The sequence below is a fragment of the Ceratotherium simum genome, chromosome 12 (assembly GCF_057802395.1).
Source record: "Ceratotherium simum simum isolate JZ-2026a chromosome 12, ASM5780239v1, whole genome shotgun sequence".
Classification (NCBI taxonomy): domain Eukaryota; kingdom Metazoa; phylum Chordata; class Mammalia; order Perissodactyla; family Rhinocerotidae; genus Ceratotherium; species Ceratotherium simum.
The window spans coordinates 66,103,439-66,123,213 of NC_141911.1; the positions used below are offsets into that span (position 1 = coordinate 66,103,439).

General features: G+C 41.0%; 1 protein-coding gene across 11 annotated transcripts in view; it reads right to left on the reverse strand.

Moving 5' to 3' along the window:
- Positions 1-5,305: 5,305 nt before the first annotated feature.
- ANK2 (ankyrin 2) overlaps positions 5,306-19,775 on the reverse strand; it is a 629,932-nt gene continuing 615,462 nt past the window's right edge. For 10 of the 11 annotated variants that reach the window (XM_087437712.1, XM_087437714.1, XM_087437713.1 and 7 more), the window contains 6 exons: positions 18,440-18,725; positions 16,473-16,764; positions 13,505-13,588; positions 13,228-13,392; positions 12,001-12,183; positions 7,430-7,578 (listed from right to left, as the gene is read on the reverse strand). In XM_087437712.1, coding sequence (XP_087293838.1) covers positions 7,564-7,578; positions 12,001-12,183; positions 13,228-13,392; positions 13,505-13,588; positions 16,473-16,764; positions 18,440-18,725 — 1,025 coding nt within the window. In that variant the 3' untranslated portion in view covers positions 7,430-7,563. Of the gene's footprint in view, positions 7,579-10,477; positions 10,570-12,000; positions 12,184-13,227; positions 13,393-13,504; positions 13,589-14,061; positions 14,155-16,472; positions 16,765-18,439; positions 18,726-19,775 lie in introns of all 11 variants that reach the window. The other variant, XM_087437715.1, reaches the window with a different exon arrangement.

Sequence of the window (19,775 nt, forward strand, 5' to 3'; positions counted from 1 at the left end):
CTCGTATCTCTTTTACCTCTTATTTATGTGAGTGGAGATTATCTAAATTATTATTTCAAAAGACAGCTCTTGGATATATTTTGTATTTTTACTGTTTTTCTAATTAATAAATTGGTTCTCAAAGGTATATATTTATCTGAATAGATATATAACATGTGCATACTCTCTTAAGTTTGCCACAGGCCCCACTAGCACTTATTTCCTGTGCCTGGACAATTCACCCATTATTTTCCTGTCTGGCCACTCTAGGCAAAAGAATTATGACCCCTAGTCTAAGGCTTTAAGTTTTCCTGTGGCCTCTGCTTAGCCATATCTCATAGTTCTAATACATCAAGTTTTTAGATTTTTTGAAGCCAGACTTGAAGGAGGATTGAGAAATAGGAAACTGGGGAAACATATAGGAGGAAAAAAAAAGAAAAAGAAAGAAAGAGAAAGAGAGAAAGTGGTAGTTAGGTGCAAAACCAGGATCAAAGGATAAATTTGTTTTTCTTGGAAACGAGGAGAAACCCGAGTCTCTGCTGAGGCTGGGAGAGAAAGCCAGTAGAGAGCGTTATGGGTAAGCACTAGGCTGCATGCGGGTATACATAATTGTGGAGGTAGGAACAGGAAAGGCATTTGTGATGGTTAATTTTATGTGTCAACTTGACTGGACCACAAGTGGCAGATATTTGGTCAAACATTATTCTGAGTGTGTCTGTGAGAGCATTTCTGGACCAGATTAACATCTGAACTGGTAGGATGAGTAAAGCAAATTGCCCTCTCCAATGTGGGTGGGCCTCATCCAATCAGTTGATAGAACAAAATGGCTGACCCTCCCTTGAGTAAGAAGGAACTCCTCCTGTTTGACTGCCTTGACCTGGGACGTCAGTATTTTCCTACCTTCCAACTCAAGCGGAAACATCGGCTCTTCTCAGGACTGGAGCCTGCTGGCTTTTGGACTTGAACCACACCATCAGCTCTCCTGGGTCTCAGCTTGCTGACTGCAGATCCTGGGACTTGTCAGCCTCTAAACTCACATGAGCCAATCCCTTATAATAAGTCTCTGTCTATATATCTATACATCCTATTGTTTCTGTTTCTCTGTAGAACCCTGACCAATACAGCATTGAAGTAATTCATGCCCATCGACATCTACTTTCTCATAAAACAGAGTGGAGGTCATCTGCTGAGCATGAGGCAGGTGAGGAAGGGAGAGCAGGCTCTGGGAGAAAGGAAGAGATTTTGTAGAATAGGAATGAGAATGGTACTGAACAGGGCTCGTTTCCTTATAAATTATATATTATATAATATAATAAATAATAAATAATAATAAATAAGGAATATATAATAAGGAAATAAGGTATTTCTCTAGAAGAAAACTGTAATTATTTGTAAAATTATTGGTTCCATATGCCTCTACTGCAAGATTATAAACTCAAGGGGTAAGGGCTGTGTCTTTCAAAGACGGAGCATGGTTTACTGCAGGAGCCATTTGCATGGGTTCTTTTCCCAGCTTTGCTGTTTTCTAGCTGTGTGATCTTGGGCAAGTTACTCAACCTCTTTGCCCCTCAATTTCCTCATACTTCACAGGTTTGTAAAGAAGTTTCAAGGGCACTTTCAATGGTGTCTGGCAATAGTAAAAACTCATGATCATCTTGGCCTCAATCTACCCTGGGCACTTAGCACAATGCCTGCAATATGGTAGGTCTTGAATGCAGGAATCAGTGGATGGATAAAGACTGTTATTCTGTGGCTCAGCCCCTATACTCAGCACCATTTCTGTCCTATTCTATGTTCTTCACTGCAGGTTGGGGGAAGATCTTCAGAACTATATTTCTTGGAATCCATTTCCAGTGGGGTTATGTGTTAGAGTCTGCCAATGATACCTGTTAGCCCAAGGTTTAAAAGGGAAAGAGAAGGAAAATAATTATTTGTTGAGGGGCAGTTGGGGAGAGTGCATGGACTTTAGCAAAAGACAGATGAAAGGTTTGTGCAGCGACATCTGGGCATTCTCCTAAGAAGCAGACACTTTGTTGCTGCATGCAGCGGAACCTGTCAGGGGCAGCCTGGAGTTCTGGTTTCTGCACTTATGGATTTCTCTAAAGCAGCTGTGGCTTCCCTGCCTTCACTCTTTTGGCTCTTCTAACAATTGCATAAGCTTCTAATTCCCTGCTTCAATCTTTTCCTGCTTAAAATATCTAGTGGGCTTTGTTTTTTGAACTAAACCCAATTGTTATAGGCAGAATTATGTCCTCCCAAAATTCATATATTGAAGCACTAACTTCTGGTACCTCAGAATGTGATTGTATTTGGAAATAGGGCCTTTAAAGAGGTGATTAAGTTAAAATGAGAACATTTGGGTGGACCTAATGAAATCTGACTGGTGTCCTCATAAGAAGAGGAAATTTGGACACAGAAACACCAGGGATGCATGCACACAGAAGAAAGACCACGTGAGGACATAGCGAGAAGGTGACTGTCCGCAAGCCAAAGAGAGAGGCCTCGGAAGAAACCAGTCTGCCAACACCTGATCTCAGATTTCCAGCCTCCAGAACTGTGAGAAGGGAAATTTCTGTTGTGTAAGCCCCCCAGTCTGGCGTATTTTGTTATGGCAGCCCTAGGAAACTAGCACACCAATCTAAGCTCCGACAGGATTGTTGGAAGAGCACACTCTCCACACTGTCCCTCTGACCCTCTGGGGTGAGAGTGTGGTTGGGGAGGTGGTTCTCTAAGGTGTCGCATATTTGTGAGTCACTTGGAAAATTCACACAAGGTCCAACTCCTCCAGAAGTTGCTGTTACGCTATTTCCCGGCCTAGATGAGGGCTGAGTTCTGATCAACACTGAGGAAAAATGGGTACAACGTGGACTTTGTGCTGACATGGTAATTCAGTTGTCTCTGCTCACCCACAGGGACAGCTGCTGTGTTCACGTCCCCTCCAGTCCAGCCCAGGCCTGGCCAGCCCTTCTCTTTGCAGCCACTGCTGCTTGAAGAGAACACTTAGTAGGGGGCTGGGGTGGCTTTATCCACGTCTGCAGTCAGTGTTGAGAGGGAAGAAAAAAGAAAACCCAAAATAGAGTATGTGTGGGAAGTTTGAAAAGGGAATGGAAACCAGAACTGAGTTATAAGGGCCGACTGAGAAAAGGAGATCCAGGGGAATCCTTCCTCAGAACGGGAAGCGAATCCAAGGGCTTCACTGACAAGAACGCCCTGTGAGTCCCTAAGAGGGTTAATTTCATTTTCTAACCCCGAGGGCTGAGATGAGGCCTTCAACACCTACCGGGAGGCTCTCCCCTCCCCAAAGAGGTGGAAGGTCACAAGTGGGGTCCATAACCAATGGCCTCCAAGGACACTTAGGCCACCGTGCACTTCTAGATTAAAGGGCGACACACAGGGCAGATACCTTCCCTGCGTCTGGTATGGCATTGAGAGGATTTGGATTCACTTATTTTACCATGAGCGAACTGTGTTCCAGAGGGTAAACTTGCACAGAGTCATGTGAGTTTTGACAGAGAGGGACTGATTCCAATCCAGTCTTCCTCCAAGATCACCTATTTAACTGTAGAGTCATATGGCCTCACTGGAACATTTCAAGGACTTACCAGCTGAACATTTCCAGTGACTGAAGTAGGACAAATACCACTGTCAAATGTCCCGTCTGCCATACACACCAGCTCTACCAAAGGACACCATGGAGCTAGTTTATAGCAAGGGAGTACTTTTGTTTTTCCCAGGAAGTCTGAGTATAACCAAAAAAAGAATATTTTAGTTTGTGTGCAGGAGTTAGGAATGAAGGTTTTTCTTAAGCTATTTAAAAGATTTTCTTAAATGTTCTATTATTACAGAGAGAAAAATTGTATTACATATTTATTTGGGTGATTCATTCTAAGATTGTAATTCTGGCTTTAATTAGATTGGAAACAGAAATCATACCTTAACTGAAGGAAGGAGAGTGTAGTTTTTCAGCAGGGAGTGGCAACTGAAGACAAAGACTTTCAACTTCTTTTCCCATAGCATAATGAAAATGAGCAGACCGTCTTTATTCCATTACACAGGAAAACCTTGTTGTGATTTTCGTTCTCATTAAATTTTGTTTAGCTTCCCTTTATCTGTTTTATTCATGTGCTGTCTACTTGACTGCACCCAGACCCTCCGTGCTCACATAAATCGAATGACACTATCAACCTAAGTTCAAGTTCAATTCAAGCCTATTTCAATGTGCTTGTCTGTAATTTGCACCTCTTTATGACTAATGCAAGTCACTTATGAGAGGAGCATCGTCTTCCCTCAGTCTGGAGGGTTCCCACCCACCCCACATTTTAAATATATTTCTGTAAAAGGGCATATGACTCACTGCTCCTTTTTTTAATGGGGTTTGCTCACCACATAATTAACCAAGAGAAGACACTGAATATTCTCTGATGCTTTAATCTCCTTAATCAAATTTAAGGCACTGGACGCCCCGAGTTCCCGTCATGGAAAGCACAGCTCACGAAACAAATGAGAGGAAGGGGAACAGTCACACAGACACTCCTACTGTGGAAAAAATTTTTAACTTTGGCTCTGCCTCCTTTGAAAAATTTCAAGCATAATCGGTACTTTAATTTTGGAAGATCTTGTAAATCAACCAGGCAGATAAGCCAGATCCAGTGAGCTTCCTATCTCATACTAGATAAGATTTAAATAAAACCAACTCCCTTTCTAAAGTCTTTTTATTTTTGCAGTAAAAAAAATATTAATATAACAGCACTAAAGGGATTTTGTTTAAAAAAACAAAAAAACTCTCCAAATACAACTGATTTCACTTCTGCATATTCCTGCCCTGTCTTTATTTATATTAACGTATCCATTTAATTTCTAATTCTCAGGCTATAAGAGTTAAATATCGCCCCCCCCACCCAAGTGAAATGCTGTTCCCAAAGGCAGCAGTGTTTCTGAGAGCCACTGCCTTGTAGGAGAGAGCTGAAGTGGGCCCTGCCCGGTGGGCCTCGCTATGCTGACAAATCCTGGCTGTCCTCTCCTCACCTCCCTCAAGCCCCTAGATTCCTATTTCTCATTTACTAGCCATCTCAAAACTAAAAACAAATCTTTGGTCTTCTTCTTTTTCATAACAATAACAATAAAAGTTCTTTGAGGGCGGGGACAAAATCTATCCATCGGTGCTTAACACAGTGCTGGGCATACAGCATTTTCAGTTACCAAATAAAGCCACCACCAAAAAAACCAATTTGTGTGTTTTGGCTTCAAATCCATGTTGTCTCTTTAATAATCTCATATCTCCTGAAATCAGATTATTCATAAAGAAGAACAAATCACCCTTGCCACATTTAACACTTGTACATTTTATTTAATTAAATCAGCCATTGTACACATTGCAGCTATGTATTGTTAGTGTTTGTATTTTTTTTCCATTAACTAATACATGCCCTCATAGATATATTCAATTAGTGTTATCACCATGGGAACAAGATGCTGATTCATCAACTGAAAATTCACTTCTTCTCACAGTATTCAAGTTTTTTGATTACACAGCAAAAATCAAAATCAGAAAAAGGTGAATAACCATTATGCTGTTACACAGACATCATCTGTACTGCAAAGAACACAACAGAAATGCTTTTCTTGAGCTCCAGTGAAGGTTTTGACAAGAAGGCCATGGTATGTCTCAAAAAGTTTCACCATGGGCCTCTCTCATTTTGGCTGCCAAAGAATGCTTTATTTCCTATCCAACTGCCAAAAAGTGCTAGCATGTGAGGCCTAGGAGATTCGGCTTGTGGGAAACCTCCCTCCCAGGAAATTTTCTCTCTTGGCAACGTTACTTGAAATGATGAAGTGCCATTGTTTGTCGTGTTTGTTTTTGACATTCGGAGCAATGAGTCATTTTTGCACAACAGGAAAAGACCAGATAGAATTGGAAAATGTTCAATCCTTGGAGGATGGACTCTGGTGTTTTTTTTTTTTTAAATTTCATCTTCATTGAATATACTTTTCTTTAACAAATAACTGATTCAAAATGTATACTGTTTATATGAATATATTTGTGAATATATGTATATGTTAAAATGCTACACAGCTTTAACCACTAGAGGAATAAGGAACAGGACGTGGAAATCACTCAGATTATTAAAGTCCCTTCTTTGAAACAAGCGAACAGGAAAGTGCACAAATGCACTTAAGAGGTTCCAAGGGAGTTTGGATTTCAGATAAATAAACCAAGAATTTTAACCAAAACCAAATTTTTAAGGATTTCTCAACCTTGTCTGCAAGCTAAAAAACAGATGTAGATGAACAGCGAAAAGTGCTTGCTCTGGGTATAAAGAATGAAAACCATTGATGTGATCAGAAGAGGGGTTTGGACTGTGGTTTTGATTTTCAAATGCTACATGCACGTCTTAGAGAAGATATAAACCTGGAGGAAAAAAAAGAAGAAACCACTCCAACACGGTGAAGGAGTTGAACCTTTTGTGTGGTGGGTAAGTCTTGTTTCCAATGAAGTATCTACAGTGCAGTGGCCAGAAGGAAGTACCACCAATAAGACAGCGTGGTTTGCTAAAGCAGCAGTGAAAACTGGGAAACTACAGTAGTTATAGCTTTTTAAAATACCCTGCCAACGTGTCCAAAATCTAAAAGACCTGAAGATGCTAGAAGGCCACAGGATGTGGCAGCTAGCAACTGAAGATCTCCTTGTTTCATTCTCTTTGCCTTCTGCTCCTTTCTTCCCCTCCCTCCAAGTGGCTTTAGGAGAGTCACAAATCATGGCTGGCCAGCACCAGCAATAAGTGCTGAGTTAGGACAGTTCCTCAAGGTTATTAACCCATCTTTGACTAGGAGCAATGGTTACTCTGGAAGTTCTAAGGACATGGTAGGTCTGAAGTGCTTCTTTTGCAGTAGAACTGTATTATCATTCGATTGTGTTAGCAATATCTTAATTAACCATTGTTCAGCAATTTCTAGAGGCCTTCTATTCCATGATGCCCAGTGTAGTTACGATAGGCAGTGGTTTTAATTTTAATATGTTGTTCATCTGAGCATTTTAGCTATATACACACATGGACATCCCCTGGAAGGATTCCTATATATCGTCACTTGAAGAGGTCTGAAGGTGAAGTTCTTCCGATCAATGGATTTCCATGGAGCTTGCGCAGAAGCAAAGAACAATGGGGGTGGCCAGTTCCCAGGTCAGCACAGACACGACAAAGTAGTGGATACAGCATCCAGAATGAAGGACGCTATCTTTGGTCACAAATTAGCTTACAGTTAGAGGATGGGCACAAACTAAAACAAAATGCAGTGTATTTGCTAAACGTGGAAATGCCAGGGTATCCCATTAGGTCAGTTAGGTCACTCTGCTAATGAAACGGGAAGTTGTGCATTGAGTGAATGTGTGGTTTCTGGTGTAAGAATTGAGCAGCCCCTCATTTGGCCTCTTGCTTGGAGTCCTCCCTGCAGAATTGCTGAAGGAGTTGCTGGAGGTCACGCTGGAGGTCATCCTGCTCTAGTGCTTCTGGTACATCCTCCAGGTGCTCCAAGTGAATGCGTTTTCCATGCTGGTCCTTCACCACAGCCCTCCTCTGTGTACTGGCTTTACTCATTGTCGTCCTGGGGGAAAGCAGACAAGAGGAACTTATGCTCTCTCTCCACTGCTAAAAAGCAGCCTTTGGTATAGGGTAACCATCACATTAAAGACTTACTGTCTTACCTCTAGATATTTCTACACCAAGCTATTAATATAACAACTACAGCTGTCTTTTCATGCCTTTCTTTTAAACATGGCTCCCCTATCTGAAATGAATCATGAGATTTTTTAAAGTGTTTTAGAACAAGAGGTATTTTTCAAAGCTTTAAGAAATATTTCAAATAAATGAAACCATGCTTTAATATGATTGTCTCAAAAAGTAACCATAGAATCTTTCATGTTTTGATTAAGGTGCACTGATTTAAAAGAAATTGGCTCATCCTGAAATAGTGATTCATGCGTACTTTTTGACAGGCTAAGAAAAATAGTTTTGAATTTAATTTATTTAAAACACTTTAGCTGCCAGCTTAATCCTTTGAGTCATATCCTGACTCAAACTTCCCAAAAATGTTGTAAGAGAACTTTTCCATGAGACGTAGATCTTTAAAAACTGGAATATTATTCTCTCAGTATACAGGAAGGTGAATACCAACAAGAGATGAAGGCCTCTGAAGCTCCATGAAAGTGGTGGGGAAGAGAGAGGAAAAGGAAAACAACACAAATCCTTCCTCTGTCTCTCAGAGCCCCATGTACTTGGCCCATTTTTGGTCTCCTACCACCATTGAAGAGACTGCCACTTTCTTGGCTCCCTCATCAGAGTGGTGATTACTTGAGAAAAGGGGCTATGATGTACTATTATATTTTGTGTGATTATTTTCCTGTATCCCTACTTGAAAATGGTTACATTGTAATTTTCACTCTCAGTTCTTCTCACTGTCTACTCTTAAATACAATTCCCCAGTCCACAAATATGTGGTGAACATGTTTTATGTGCCAGGTACTATTAATATAACAAATAAGGGAACTGAATCTCAGAGAATTGAAGCAATGCTCCAAATGAAAAATAATACAGTTAGTATGTACTGGGGCCAGAGCCAGAATCCGTCGCCACTCTGCCATGCATCTTCTCTTAAACACCCTGGAGGAATGATCAGTTTTCATGGCTTTACTCAGCCTTTCCTTATGGATTGATTCCTAGTGTCCTGAAGCGGGAGGTTCTGCTCATGGCTGCCCTTATCATTACTACACCTTCCAACACCTCCGTGCATTTGTTAAGATCAGTCTGATTTTTAAAAAATGACTTACTCCAGCCAGAATACTTTCAGCTTGCTTTCGGCCATCTCTGCTCCTCCTTCCTTCTCCTCTCATGTTCTCTTAATCCCCCTTCCCTTTGATACCACATGAATTATTTTACATCTGAAAGCAAACTTAACTTTGTTCCTCTTGATAACAAGGTCAACTTTGGTTCCAATGGTTGAAATCAGATTATATTTTTCTAACTATTCAGCATCTATAAATCTTTTTTCTTCAAAAAGGCAAATATCTGCCAAGAGCTAGTAGAGGCCTTTATGGCATTGGTGTTGGGGGATAAGCTTCTATCACAGGACAGTCCCTGGTATTTTGTGCAGGCATATGTAGATGGAGGTGTTTATGAATATGCGTATGTATACAACTCAAGCAAGGGAATGAATTTACTCATATGTGTACCAGAGGAGCGGTGGGTATGATAAAATGTCTTCAGCAACGTATAAGATGAAGTGTCGCACATCACAGATAGAGTTCCATAACTAAGTGGTTGTGGAACTTCACTGAGTTGTCTATATCCCTGGCTTCAAACTCACTAGTTGTAACTGAGAACTCTGGATTAACTGGTCTCTAAGTCTATTCTAATTTGAAGATCTCATGATACTAGGGTGTGCATGGTTTATGTGGTTTCATTTGAATGACTGGATAAAAGACTTAAAAGTTCAGAGTATAAAAAGTACTTTACCCTTAATTCATGCAGCATTTTTAAAGTTCTGTGAACAATTACACTCTTTTAAATTCCTAGCTGCTGCTGTTTTTCACATGTGACCGGAGGGCAGAATTGTGACAGAACCTTTAATTTCACTGTTCTAATTATTATGTTCCACAGGCTAAAAATAGCTTTGTAGAGTACTATAAATGACAATCTTTCTCTTCTTTTCAATGAAATGGAAGCACAATAGTAACTTGAATTTCCATCGTGTCTTTTCACTGAGAAGCTGAGGACATTTTATTAATACTTACAGTGCTGCTGGAGGACCAGAGAGAAGTGAGAGTCGACCAAGTCGACCAAGCGTGGAAGTTTATGCATCACATAGGTGATGGAGACGGGCAGACCAGAGAGCCTCCCAGCTAGTCCCCCTTCGTAGGCACAAAAATGAGCTGCTTACTGCTTTCATGACACTTTCTTAACCTCGTAAAGCCCCTGGCTTCAGCATCACTAGATATATTCAAGTTCATGGGGATCAAACTCATACTCATGTTATTTGCTACTCACATGCAGAATCATGAAACAGCTATTAAAAAAAAACAAACAAAAAACAAGGATGTACCATTCAAAGTAATGATTTACTAAGATTGAGCTGAAGGTAGCTGGTCACAAGATTATTCTGTGAGCAGTTGCTTAGATTTCCCTTCCTGTGTTCTCCAAATCTACCGACACAGGGAATATCCCAGCTGGTTGGCCTCAACGAAACTGATAACTTGCTAAAACCCAGGGAGTGACTGTGTAAGCAGGCTCTCACCATCATCATGCCTTAGTATTACCTTCAAAAGGACACTAGAGGTGTAACACACTGACAGATCTACCCCTTGGCAAAAGTCTTACAAAACAGGGAGAGTGGCAGTTCCCTAGGGGTTTTAGGGTGTATGTAGTGGCTCTATTTGTCTTTTCTTAAAAATTGGAAAAAACTTTAAGGTGTGTTAGTTGGCAAAGCATCACTCCATGCTAACCCAAACCTTTTAATTATGGATCCATCCTCTTTCAGGATTTCATTCTCTACTAAACTGGGGGAGTGGACATTCATGTGGCTGCCTGTGTAACTCAAAGCCTGAGGTAAGAAAAAAGAAAACAAGACAAAACCCATCACCAACCACAGACTTTAAAATAAGCTATTACCTTGCTTAACTGATAGTCAGTATAAAAAGATGAAAGGATAAATAAAAACAATTTTTAGGAGCAGATCTAAGTATTGAGTTGTATTTAAATTTCTCCCATTTGTGAGGGAGATCTGTTACGTTACTTCACAAAGGCTGCTGACTAACATCCATACTGGCTGACTTGTAATTTCCTCCTCACCTCGCCCCACTCCTTTCTACAGCGGAGACTCTAACAATAAATATAATGACCAGAGGCAAGAACAAGCAATAAACAAATAAGGCCCAAGTGCATAACTCAGACAATTCATCTTTTAATTGTCCAAGGTACTAGACGTCAAAATGTGAAGAACTAAAAGTATTTAAATAAGGTATACTTTTAATATCCCAATGCATTCATATATAATCTCAATGCATATTGTGGGTATAGAAGAGGACACAAAGGTAACATTTAACTTCAAAATGTTTCATAGCAAAAAATGTTTTGTAGATGTTTGCACATGCATATGATCCCTTAGTCGAAAAGCTTGGGGCCAGATGTGTTTCAGAATTCATATTTTTTTTCCTCTTGGATTTTAGAAAGGTAATATGATGCATATACTGTATATCCTAATACCCCAGGAGTAAGGACAGCATCCTGTAATCAAACCCATTACTGTATCAACAGCAAAACATATGAATATTCACTCTAGTTAGGACAAAAAAACTCCATGTCATAGCTCCATGTCAGTTCATATTAAGTTTTACTGCCGAATTAGCTTGCTACTAACTTATAAAATTAGTTTTGGTTTTCAGAATTTAGGGTTTTTGAATCATCATAAGGGTTTGTGGATCTATCACTGTGGACCCATCTCCTAATTACTGGAAATCAGAACTTAAATAATTATAAGTGCTTGTTTTATTTATGGCTATAAAATATATCTGAATTTTCGTTAGCGCCTACCATTGGAAATATTTGAGAATATTAGCTAGCAAAGGTAATTTGCAACCTCTTTATTTCTTTCCCTTATTAATTGGGAGTGCAAGTCACTTCCAGGACTTTGAAGCAAGATGTACAATATGCCCCACTCTGGCTGTCCTGATTCCGATTCAGGTGAAGTGAGTCCTGGTCATCTGGATTTCTAAAAGCTCTCGAGCTGACACTGATAAATATCACAGGTTGAGGAAATATAACCTCACTGTACAAGTCATTCAAACAGGAATCCTCCTCTCCTGAATTATTCTGCACCCTTCCATGAATACATATATGAGATGACATAATGATAAACCATTTTCTTTTCAAACACATATATGGAGTGACATAATGTTAAACCATTTTCTTTTCAAACACAAAGCAAACATAAAATACACACACACACAAAGACAAGGTGAGGGTGCTTCTATACCTCTTCAAAGTCATCTTTGGCTGAAGGAAGATCAGTGGCTAAACTAGAGTCCCCCAGATGTTTCTCCATCCTCTCTCCATGGACCATAGTTGTTTTAACAACTTTGCTCACTCTACGGCCTTCCACTGGTTCAGCCTCAAATTGTGAGGTACTGGACAAAATGCTGGGCTCAGACAAAGTCACCTGATGAATGAAGGACACACAACAAACACACAGTTTCTGATTGCCAAAATGTAACAGGGATGAATTTTTCTATGTAAAAAAACAAAACTAAACAAAAACAACTACAATGTTCTATACTGGCCTTCCAGAAAACCAGCTGTTTTGGAAAAGAGAAGCAGTTAGGAAAAAAAAAAAACCCTCTAATCAATCGGTAATGTCTACATAATGACTCTATCTACACAGCACCAAATCAATCATTTAATTAGTCGCTTAAACAAAAATTTGTCAGGAAGTGTCGTGAATAAGAAACTGATTGCTCAGAGCAACGCAGACATACCAACCTGCGGATGAACTCTCTTTTCCCACATTTAAATGGTTTGCTTTGGCAGGGTGAAGATAAAATTAACCCCCAAAGGAGGAACTCTCAAAGTTATGAGAAACTGAACAAGTAGATTTCTAGAGAACTTCATGTGTATAATAATAAAATTTTGAGGATGTGAATGAATGCAAAACGGTGAGACTGTTGCAAATCTATACATCCAAGAGACTAAACATGTTCCTCAAAGAGGGAAGTAAAACAGAAAGAAATAAAACCATAAATCAAGGAGTTTCTGGATCCTGTTTTTAGGGACTCTGAAATGCAGAAGTTTGAATATCAGATAGTTATGTGAAGTCCCCTACAGCAGGCTGCTGTGCTGACTGGGCACAGGCACCACAGGCCATCTGTACAGGGTCCTTTCCTAAAGTACTGCTTGCCAGCAAATGGGATTCTAGTCTTTTAAAACTGCACTTTTGGATTTCTGCTGTGGTCGACTATGAATTAAACAGAAAACAGAAATAAAAAGGACCGAACAAAGACAATGAGTATAATGGCTACAAATCTCCTTGATGGCTATTTTTAAATTCCACAAAATCATGGGAAAAAAAATGAATGTGCAACTAACTTAAAGCAGACTGCGATATAAGGTGAGAAGGGAGACCAACACGAAGAGACAACCGTCCACCTCTTTCGAGCTCCACTGCACACCTCTCCATAAAACCAGGCCGGAGAATCGGCGGCCTCACCTCTGACAGAGCCGTGTCACTCTTCAGTATGACGCGCTTGATGACCCTAGAATAGCTGTCCCCCTCCTCAATGCTCACGGGATCCTGTGGCGCTCCCTGCATCGTGATCTCTTCTTTCTCTGTGCCGTCCGAGGATACGTACCGCTTTATAATTTTCCTTGTCACCTGAAAGATATTTTATTCATGTGTCCTGTTTGTGAGTGACCGTACGAGGGTGTTGATACATTTTACACAGCAGGTTGAAATCAACCACGTTAAGAGACACCAGACCACACACCTTCTTGACCACCGTGTGTCCGTGCTCATCAACGTATTCTTCCTCTGTGACTGTTTCCGGGGGTATGTCGGGCATATCATCTCCCTAAGGAGTAAGAGAAAAGTAAGAACACTTGAGTGTTTGACACCAATTCTGAGGAACTTCTGCAAGGTTAGAATGTTAAAGGAGCCGTGGAGAAGCATTGCTGAGATGCCAAACCCTGTCAAGTAGTAGGTTTAAAGGAAAAAAAAAAAACAGGTGGGTAATAACATGCTTAGGAGAACTAGACCAAAGTTAGGTAAAGCTCCAAACAAACAAAGGAAACGGACAAGCGAGAGGTGAGGTGGGAGGAGCTGAAGAAGCCGAGTCTTGCTCTTGCTGCCCGCTCTCTTGGACGTAGGCTGCAGACGTGGCGCCGCTGCGTTTCCTTACAAACAAAACAGCAGAGCGGACGGCCTGCTTTCAAGGGCCATGCACTACCTCAGGAGCATGCTGTGCCCTCGCTGCTCCCGCTTCATTCTCCCTAAGGGTTATGGGCACAGAACTGCCCTGACGTGCAGTAATTTCACAGCCGGTACCTGAATGATCACTCGCCGGCGGACAACCCTGGTGGTTACCGTTGCCTCCTCATCTGAGCTGGCCTCCAGCTCACCTAATTCCTCCATTAGCTCCTGGTGGAAGCACGGAAGCATTGTTTTGTTTAACAGGCTAAGGAATGTCTTCACTCCAGGTTTCTGCTTTGGTTCACACTGGTTTCTGAAAGTTGTACTCATGCCGGCTTCGGTAGAAGAGCCAGCAGGGGACACAAGTGCGTGCTCGTCTCACACTTCAGTGAGGATATAGGTTTTTGTTCAATGAATGGAAAAAAGAATTCTGGAATTTGGAGAGCTGTCTGAGCAGCCATCTGTCAAAATTTGTCAGAAGAAATGAGCAGCTTGCCCCCATGACTTCTTGGACTTGAGCTCCTGATAAATAACTGAATGTCAACACAGAACCTACAGCAGCACGATAAATGCTTGTGAGCCATCGACTCCGGGCTGAGGCTTGGCATAGTTAGCCCAAAGGTCTTGAAATGTCTTATGCTTGCAGCAGAACTTCCTGCAGGGAGTCAAAATTTCCCTTCGCTATTATCCAGCCAGAAGTGCGTCCCCTTGGCATCAAGGGAAGTAGGCTCTAAGTAGGATTAGACTCATTTTGCAAAGAAGGTGAAATGCAGAGGCTGGTCTGATTTTATGGGTCTGGCCCAAAGCAAGAGATGGAACTAAGAACATAATTTTAGATTAGAACATATGTCTTGGGGGCCAAATATTGAATCACTCTTTCCTAATGGAACGTTATTTTAAAGAAAACTAAATTTTCTCAACATATTTTAAAATACCACTTATGTGTCTACATTCTTTTCTGCTAAAGGAAAACGTAAATTCTAAACCGAATTATACTTTAAATACACTTAGGAGTCTGCTGCCTAGAAATATGATCAGCAAGAAAAGTGATTGAAATTGGATTCCCAAGTCAGGCTCATGAGAAGTTAAGGGTCAAAACAGAAAGCTTTAAAGAGAGATAATTGGATATTTATCAGGAATAAGTGGAACAGGCCTGGATAAAGACTGTAGAATACAGAACGATATCGAAATTTACTTACATGCAGAGAACAGATTAAATAGATGAATTATCCAGATAATTGTTTAAAGTCTGTACTTCAGTTAGCCTATGGATTCTTAGGTTAAATTTGGTAACTTTTAAGCCCAGACAGCATCTGTGAAACATTTTTACTAGAATTCACTTAAGCCAAGAATTTGAGAGATGAGTAATTCTGTGCAAAGGCAAAATGGAATAAAAATGCATTCATGGGATGAATCCATTATTTCAGATAACTGCCAAAATCAGGAGCAGTTCTTATCTGCCTGGCCCTCTCCTAATCGTCGTTATGATTTTAGATAAATCCTGCTAGCAGACGTCACACTCATAGTGAACAAAAATAAATGTAGGTCTTAAGCTCAGAGATATGTTGTATCACTTTTTTCCCCAAAGTTTTAATTCTTTTATATGACTCATTCTTTCCTACTAAGATGTATATTAATGCTTTAAAAACACTTTGACATATAAAATGTCTTTAAATTCTAAAAGGAAAATATATATCTAATTTATGTTAAATTAAGTTTAATTCAAACAGATTCTCACACTTTTTTGTGTACAAGAATCATCTAGGGAGCTACTGGAAATGCAGATTCTTGTCTCCCTCCCCTCTGTGGGATTCATTCTGATTCAGGAGTTCTGAGGAGGGATATGAACCATTTAGACCACATTTTGAGAATAAATGGTGTAAATGAATTTCTTAAGATGGTCTCCACCCCTCTTCACAACGTCAAAACTCAGTGACAAAGGAAGCGCTGTGCAGCACCCTCACGCAGCTGTCAGGTGTCCCGACATTGACAACCAGCAATAGGTTTAGGAGCAATGTCCTTTTTCTAAGTCATTCTTAAATAAATATCAGGGTATCTGAGTTGGAAATAATCCTTCCTCTAATGAGAAAAATTTGTTTTGGGATATCCACAGTCTGTGTGCTTATCACCTGACAGCAGACAGAGATCTAACAATTAGAGTGTGGGTTCTAGCACTTTCCCACGCCTGCCCTGCTTACCTGAGGCTCTGTTAGTCCCTCTCACTAGTCTTCATGCCTAAGGTTACTAACTTTGAAAAGCTACATCAGGTGTATTGTTTCAACTCAGTGTTCATCCTTCTTAGCAATAGGGTTTCCAATTTTAAAATTAGGGCTTGTGGTCAAGTAGCTAGAATTGGAACTGTATATCATTTTTTTTTTCTAGATTCATTGGTTCCCAGGTTTTAAAAGGGATTGGGGGCTTCACATGGTCCAGGTTAACTAATTTGGCAAACCTTTTTTTTGCAGTGAAAAATAAGCCATTAGAGTAATGGAAACTAGGAGGTTTGTAGTTTTGTTACACATGGGCAAGGAAATGGAGAGTCTTACCTTCTGAAAAGCTGTATCTTCCTCGAGTCTTTCAAAGGCCTGTGGCTGGTCGTCAGCAGACTCCACTATCACGAGGCTGGTTTTCCGAGGAGGACTCTCCTCCCTCTGCTCGGGGGGCTCTTTGGGTTCCTGTACGATGGGCGAGTCTCCCCGCTCACTCGATGTCGGGGTCTGGAGGTACGGCCTCTCCTCCTCCGGAGGGGTACTAATCTCCTCAGGTGTCTTGCTGGGAGAGCCAGATACTGCCGTAGCCTTTTGAGTCTCTGATACTTCTGTCCCTGGGGTCGTCACACTGAAATGAAAAAGCCAAATTATATCATGAGAGCATATGCATTTCTCCTCCTGCTGAATGAAGCAAGGGAATTAGAAGAGAAGATGGAACGCATCTTCAGAGGCCACAAGAGTCAAACAGATTTTGTAAATTTGGCCAAGAAACGAAATTTGAATAAAAATTATATGTAAGATATAGTATAGAGTTACAGCTTGTGGACCTGGCATTGACTGGGAAAGATGTCTTCTAGAGATAAAAATTATCCTAAAATGTATTACCATGTCCTAATCTCTACAAAACATATAAATTATAATTTCATCTTTTCTTTGATAACTCAAAGTAATATTGAAGATTTGAGGAGGTTTACATAACAAAGATCTGTAGATAATTAAGCCTTGTGAAGCAAGAAGCAAAATTAAGACAAAACAGTATATGAACCCCATGTTAATACAGTTACCATAATTATAAATAGAAAGAGATTCTTATTATACCCTGGAAAACTATGATTTGATAGAACGATCTGTTGACATTGAACGTTTTTCTGTTGATCGAGTTTGGAGTTACTCTAATGCAACCTTTATAATCTCAATTCCCAAATAAGAAAATTCCCTGCCTTTCTGCTCCTTTTTGGTTTTTTATTTACTGCCATTTTCTGTCACTCCGTAGACATCAAATGCCCAGAGTGCCTCTCTGATGTCCCCTCTTTGCTTCCCATCTTTTCCTTTGCCCTTCTCTCCTTTCCTTACTTCTTCTTTATATTCTCCCCTAAAATCTCAAGGTAGATGGGGGCGGGGGAGCCCTTGGAAGAAGAGATCACTTCATTACCCATTTCACCCTCTTCTCAGGTTCCAGTGAGCCCAGCACAAACCTCACTTCATGACAAAGGCAGCGCTGTGATGCCATCTCCTGACACTCTGGTCTCAGATTTCAGGGCTTCAGACACATTTGCTTTCCCATGATCTGTGTTCCTTTTCTAAACAAGCGCCGTTTAAACAACGCTCTTTCTCGTTTGCTTCCATGATGCCCAGAACTTGAGTCCTAAGCTGCCTGTGCTCTGCAGCTTCCTTTAGCCAAAAGCTCTCCAGAAGGCTTCTCTTTATCCCCACTCCAAACCCATCCCACCTCATTTTAATGGTCTTTCATTCTGGGTGAATAATTTGTGTTGCATTTCTATTTTTACTGTTAGCCACCTCCTAGCTTTGTTGAAATGCACTGAGGGCTGCTTCACCTCCGCCGTCACAGTTCATACTCTGGACCAGCCATGGCGCAACGGGCACATATCAGGAGCATTTCAGAGAAGGGGGGGGGCCGGTACCGCAATCTTACAGGTAATAACCATGTGGTCTACACGAAATTTTACAGTTTAAACAATGCTTTCACAGGCATGTCTTGACCTTCAACCCTGTGAGATGAATAAGGTGTACATCATTATCCTAATTTATAGATGTGGAAACGAAGACTCAAAGGGCTTTGGGACTTGCCCAAGGTCATAGAACTGGAAGGTGGTGCAAGCAGATCTGTGCCACACAACACCACCACAATGATGTCTCTTACATATTTTGCTTTTGTCCTGTAGCTCTGCCATTTGTTATTGGTGGGGTAATTAGAAAACAATTTACTTGTGTGCACCGGGCCCCTCGCCATATGGGCTTGTTTTTTTGGAATCACGTTTGACAGGCTTTCTTTTGAAACTCACAAGTACTCCTGCTGATGTTCAAAAGGTGACTCCTCAGGCAGGTCTGGCGTTTTCCCTGAGAAATCCTGTTGAGCTTCCTCCTCATGAGTTTGGGGAAAGAGCTCTGTTGCTGAGCCGTCCCCCTCAGTTTTGGGGATGCTATCCTGAAAAGTGGAATAACCGACAGAAATGTCTTCCTCTGAGACGATGGGAGGGTGATCACAGGACTCGCCTTCTTTGGAAGCTTCCTGCTCCTCTTTCTGCTGGTGCTGTGCAGTGCATAGCTCTTCTTGAAGCACTGAGAACCCTGCAGTGGAGAACAATTTAAATTAAGTATGTGATTGAAGCTCACCTATATTAAATGGGTATTTATTCAGTAACTACTACGTGCCACGTCCTGTGATAGGTCCATGGTTACAGAGCTGAATGAGACACTGTGTCTGCCTCCAAGATGCTGATCATCTAGGGGAGCTCAGGCAAGCAACAGTCTATTAAACTGCAGAGTGACTGTGCCACAGGGCCAGTCAATGAACGTGGGAGCACCCGAGTCAGCGTTAAAGAATCAGGGGAGGAAATGCACAGGGCGTGACACCTTAATGAGACCTAATGATAACTAGGCATCAATCGCGATAGCCGAGGCACAGAATCTAACTGGTAAGAAGAGCGAGAGTTAATAATAATAATAGCTAATACATTCCAAATATTCCTTATGTGTCAGGCACTGTTCTAGGTGCTTTGCAAGTATTAACTTATACTAAATAACACTCTGAGGTTAGTACTCTTCTTATGGAGGGTCTCCCATGCCAGGCTAAGGCATTTCATTATATCCAGGGCAATGAGGCGTCATTGAAAGATTTTTAGCAGAGGTGTGATTGACATTCATCTATTTATTCACTCTACCGATACATATTGAGTATCAATTATATGTAGCAGGTGCTGTTTAGATGCTAGATATATAGCAGTGAACAAGATAGAAAAAGCTTCTGTTCTCACTGAACTTGAGTTTCTGCAGATACATATACAGTTGTGATACATTTTAGGAGAAAAGAAAACTGAGGTAAAGGCATACAGTGAGCAGGACTAGTATCTTAGATGGACTGGTCAGGAAAGGCTCCCCATAGGAGGTGCTACTTCAGCAGAGGCCTGAATAAAGTGAGAGAAAAAGGTACCTGATGATCTGAGGGAAGAACACTCCAGAGGGGAGGCAACAGAAAGTACCAGAGCCCTGGAGCCCGGGAATGCGCAGGGTGCTCAGGGAACAGCACGGAGGCCAGGTGTCTGGGGCTTATGAAAGAGGGAGACAGATGGGAGATGGGGCAAGCTCTGAGGCTCTTGTGAACAGTAATACACGCCATCA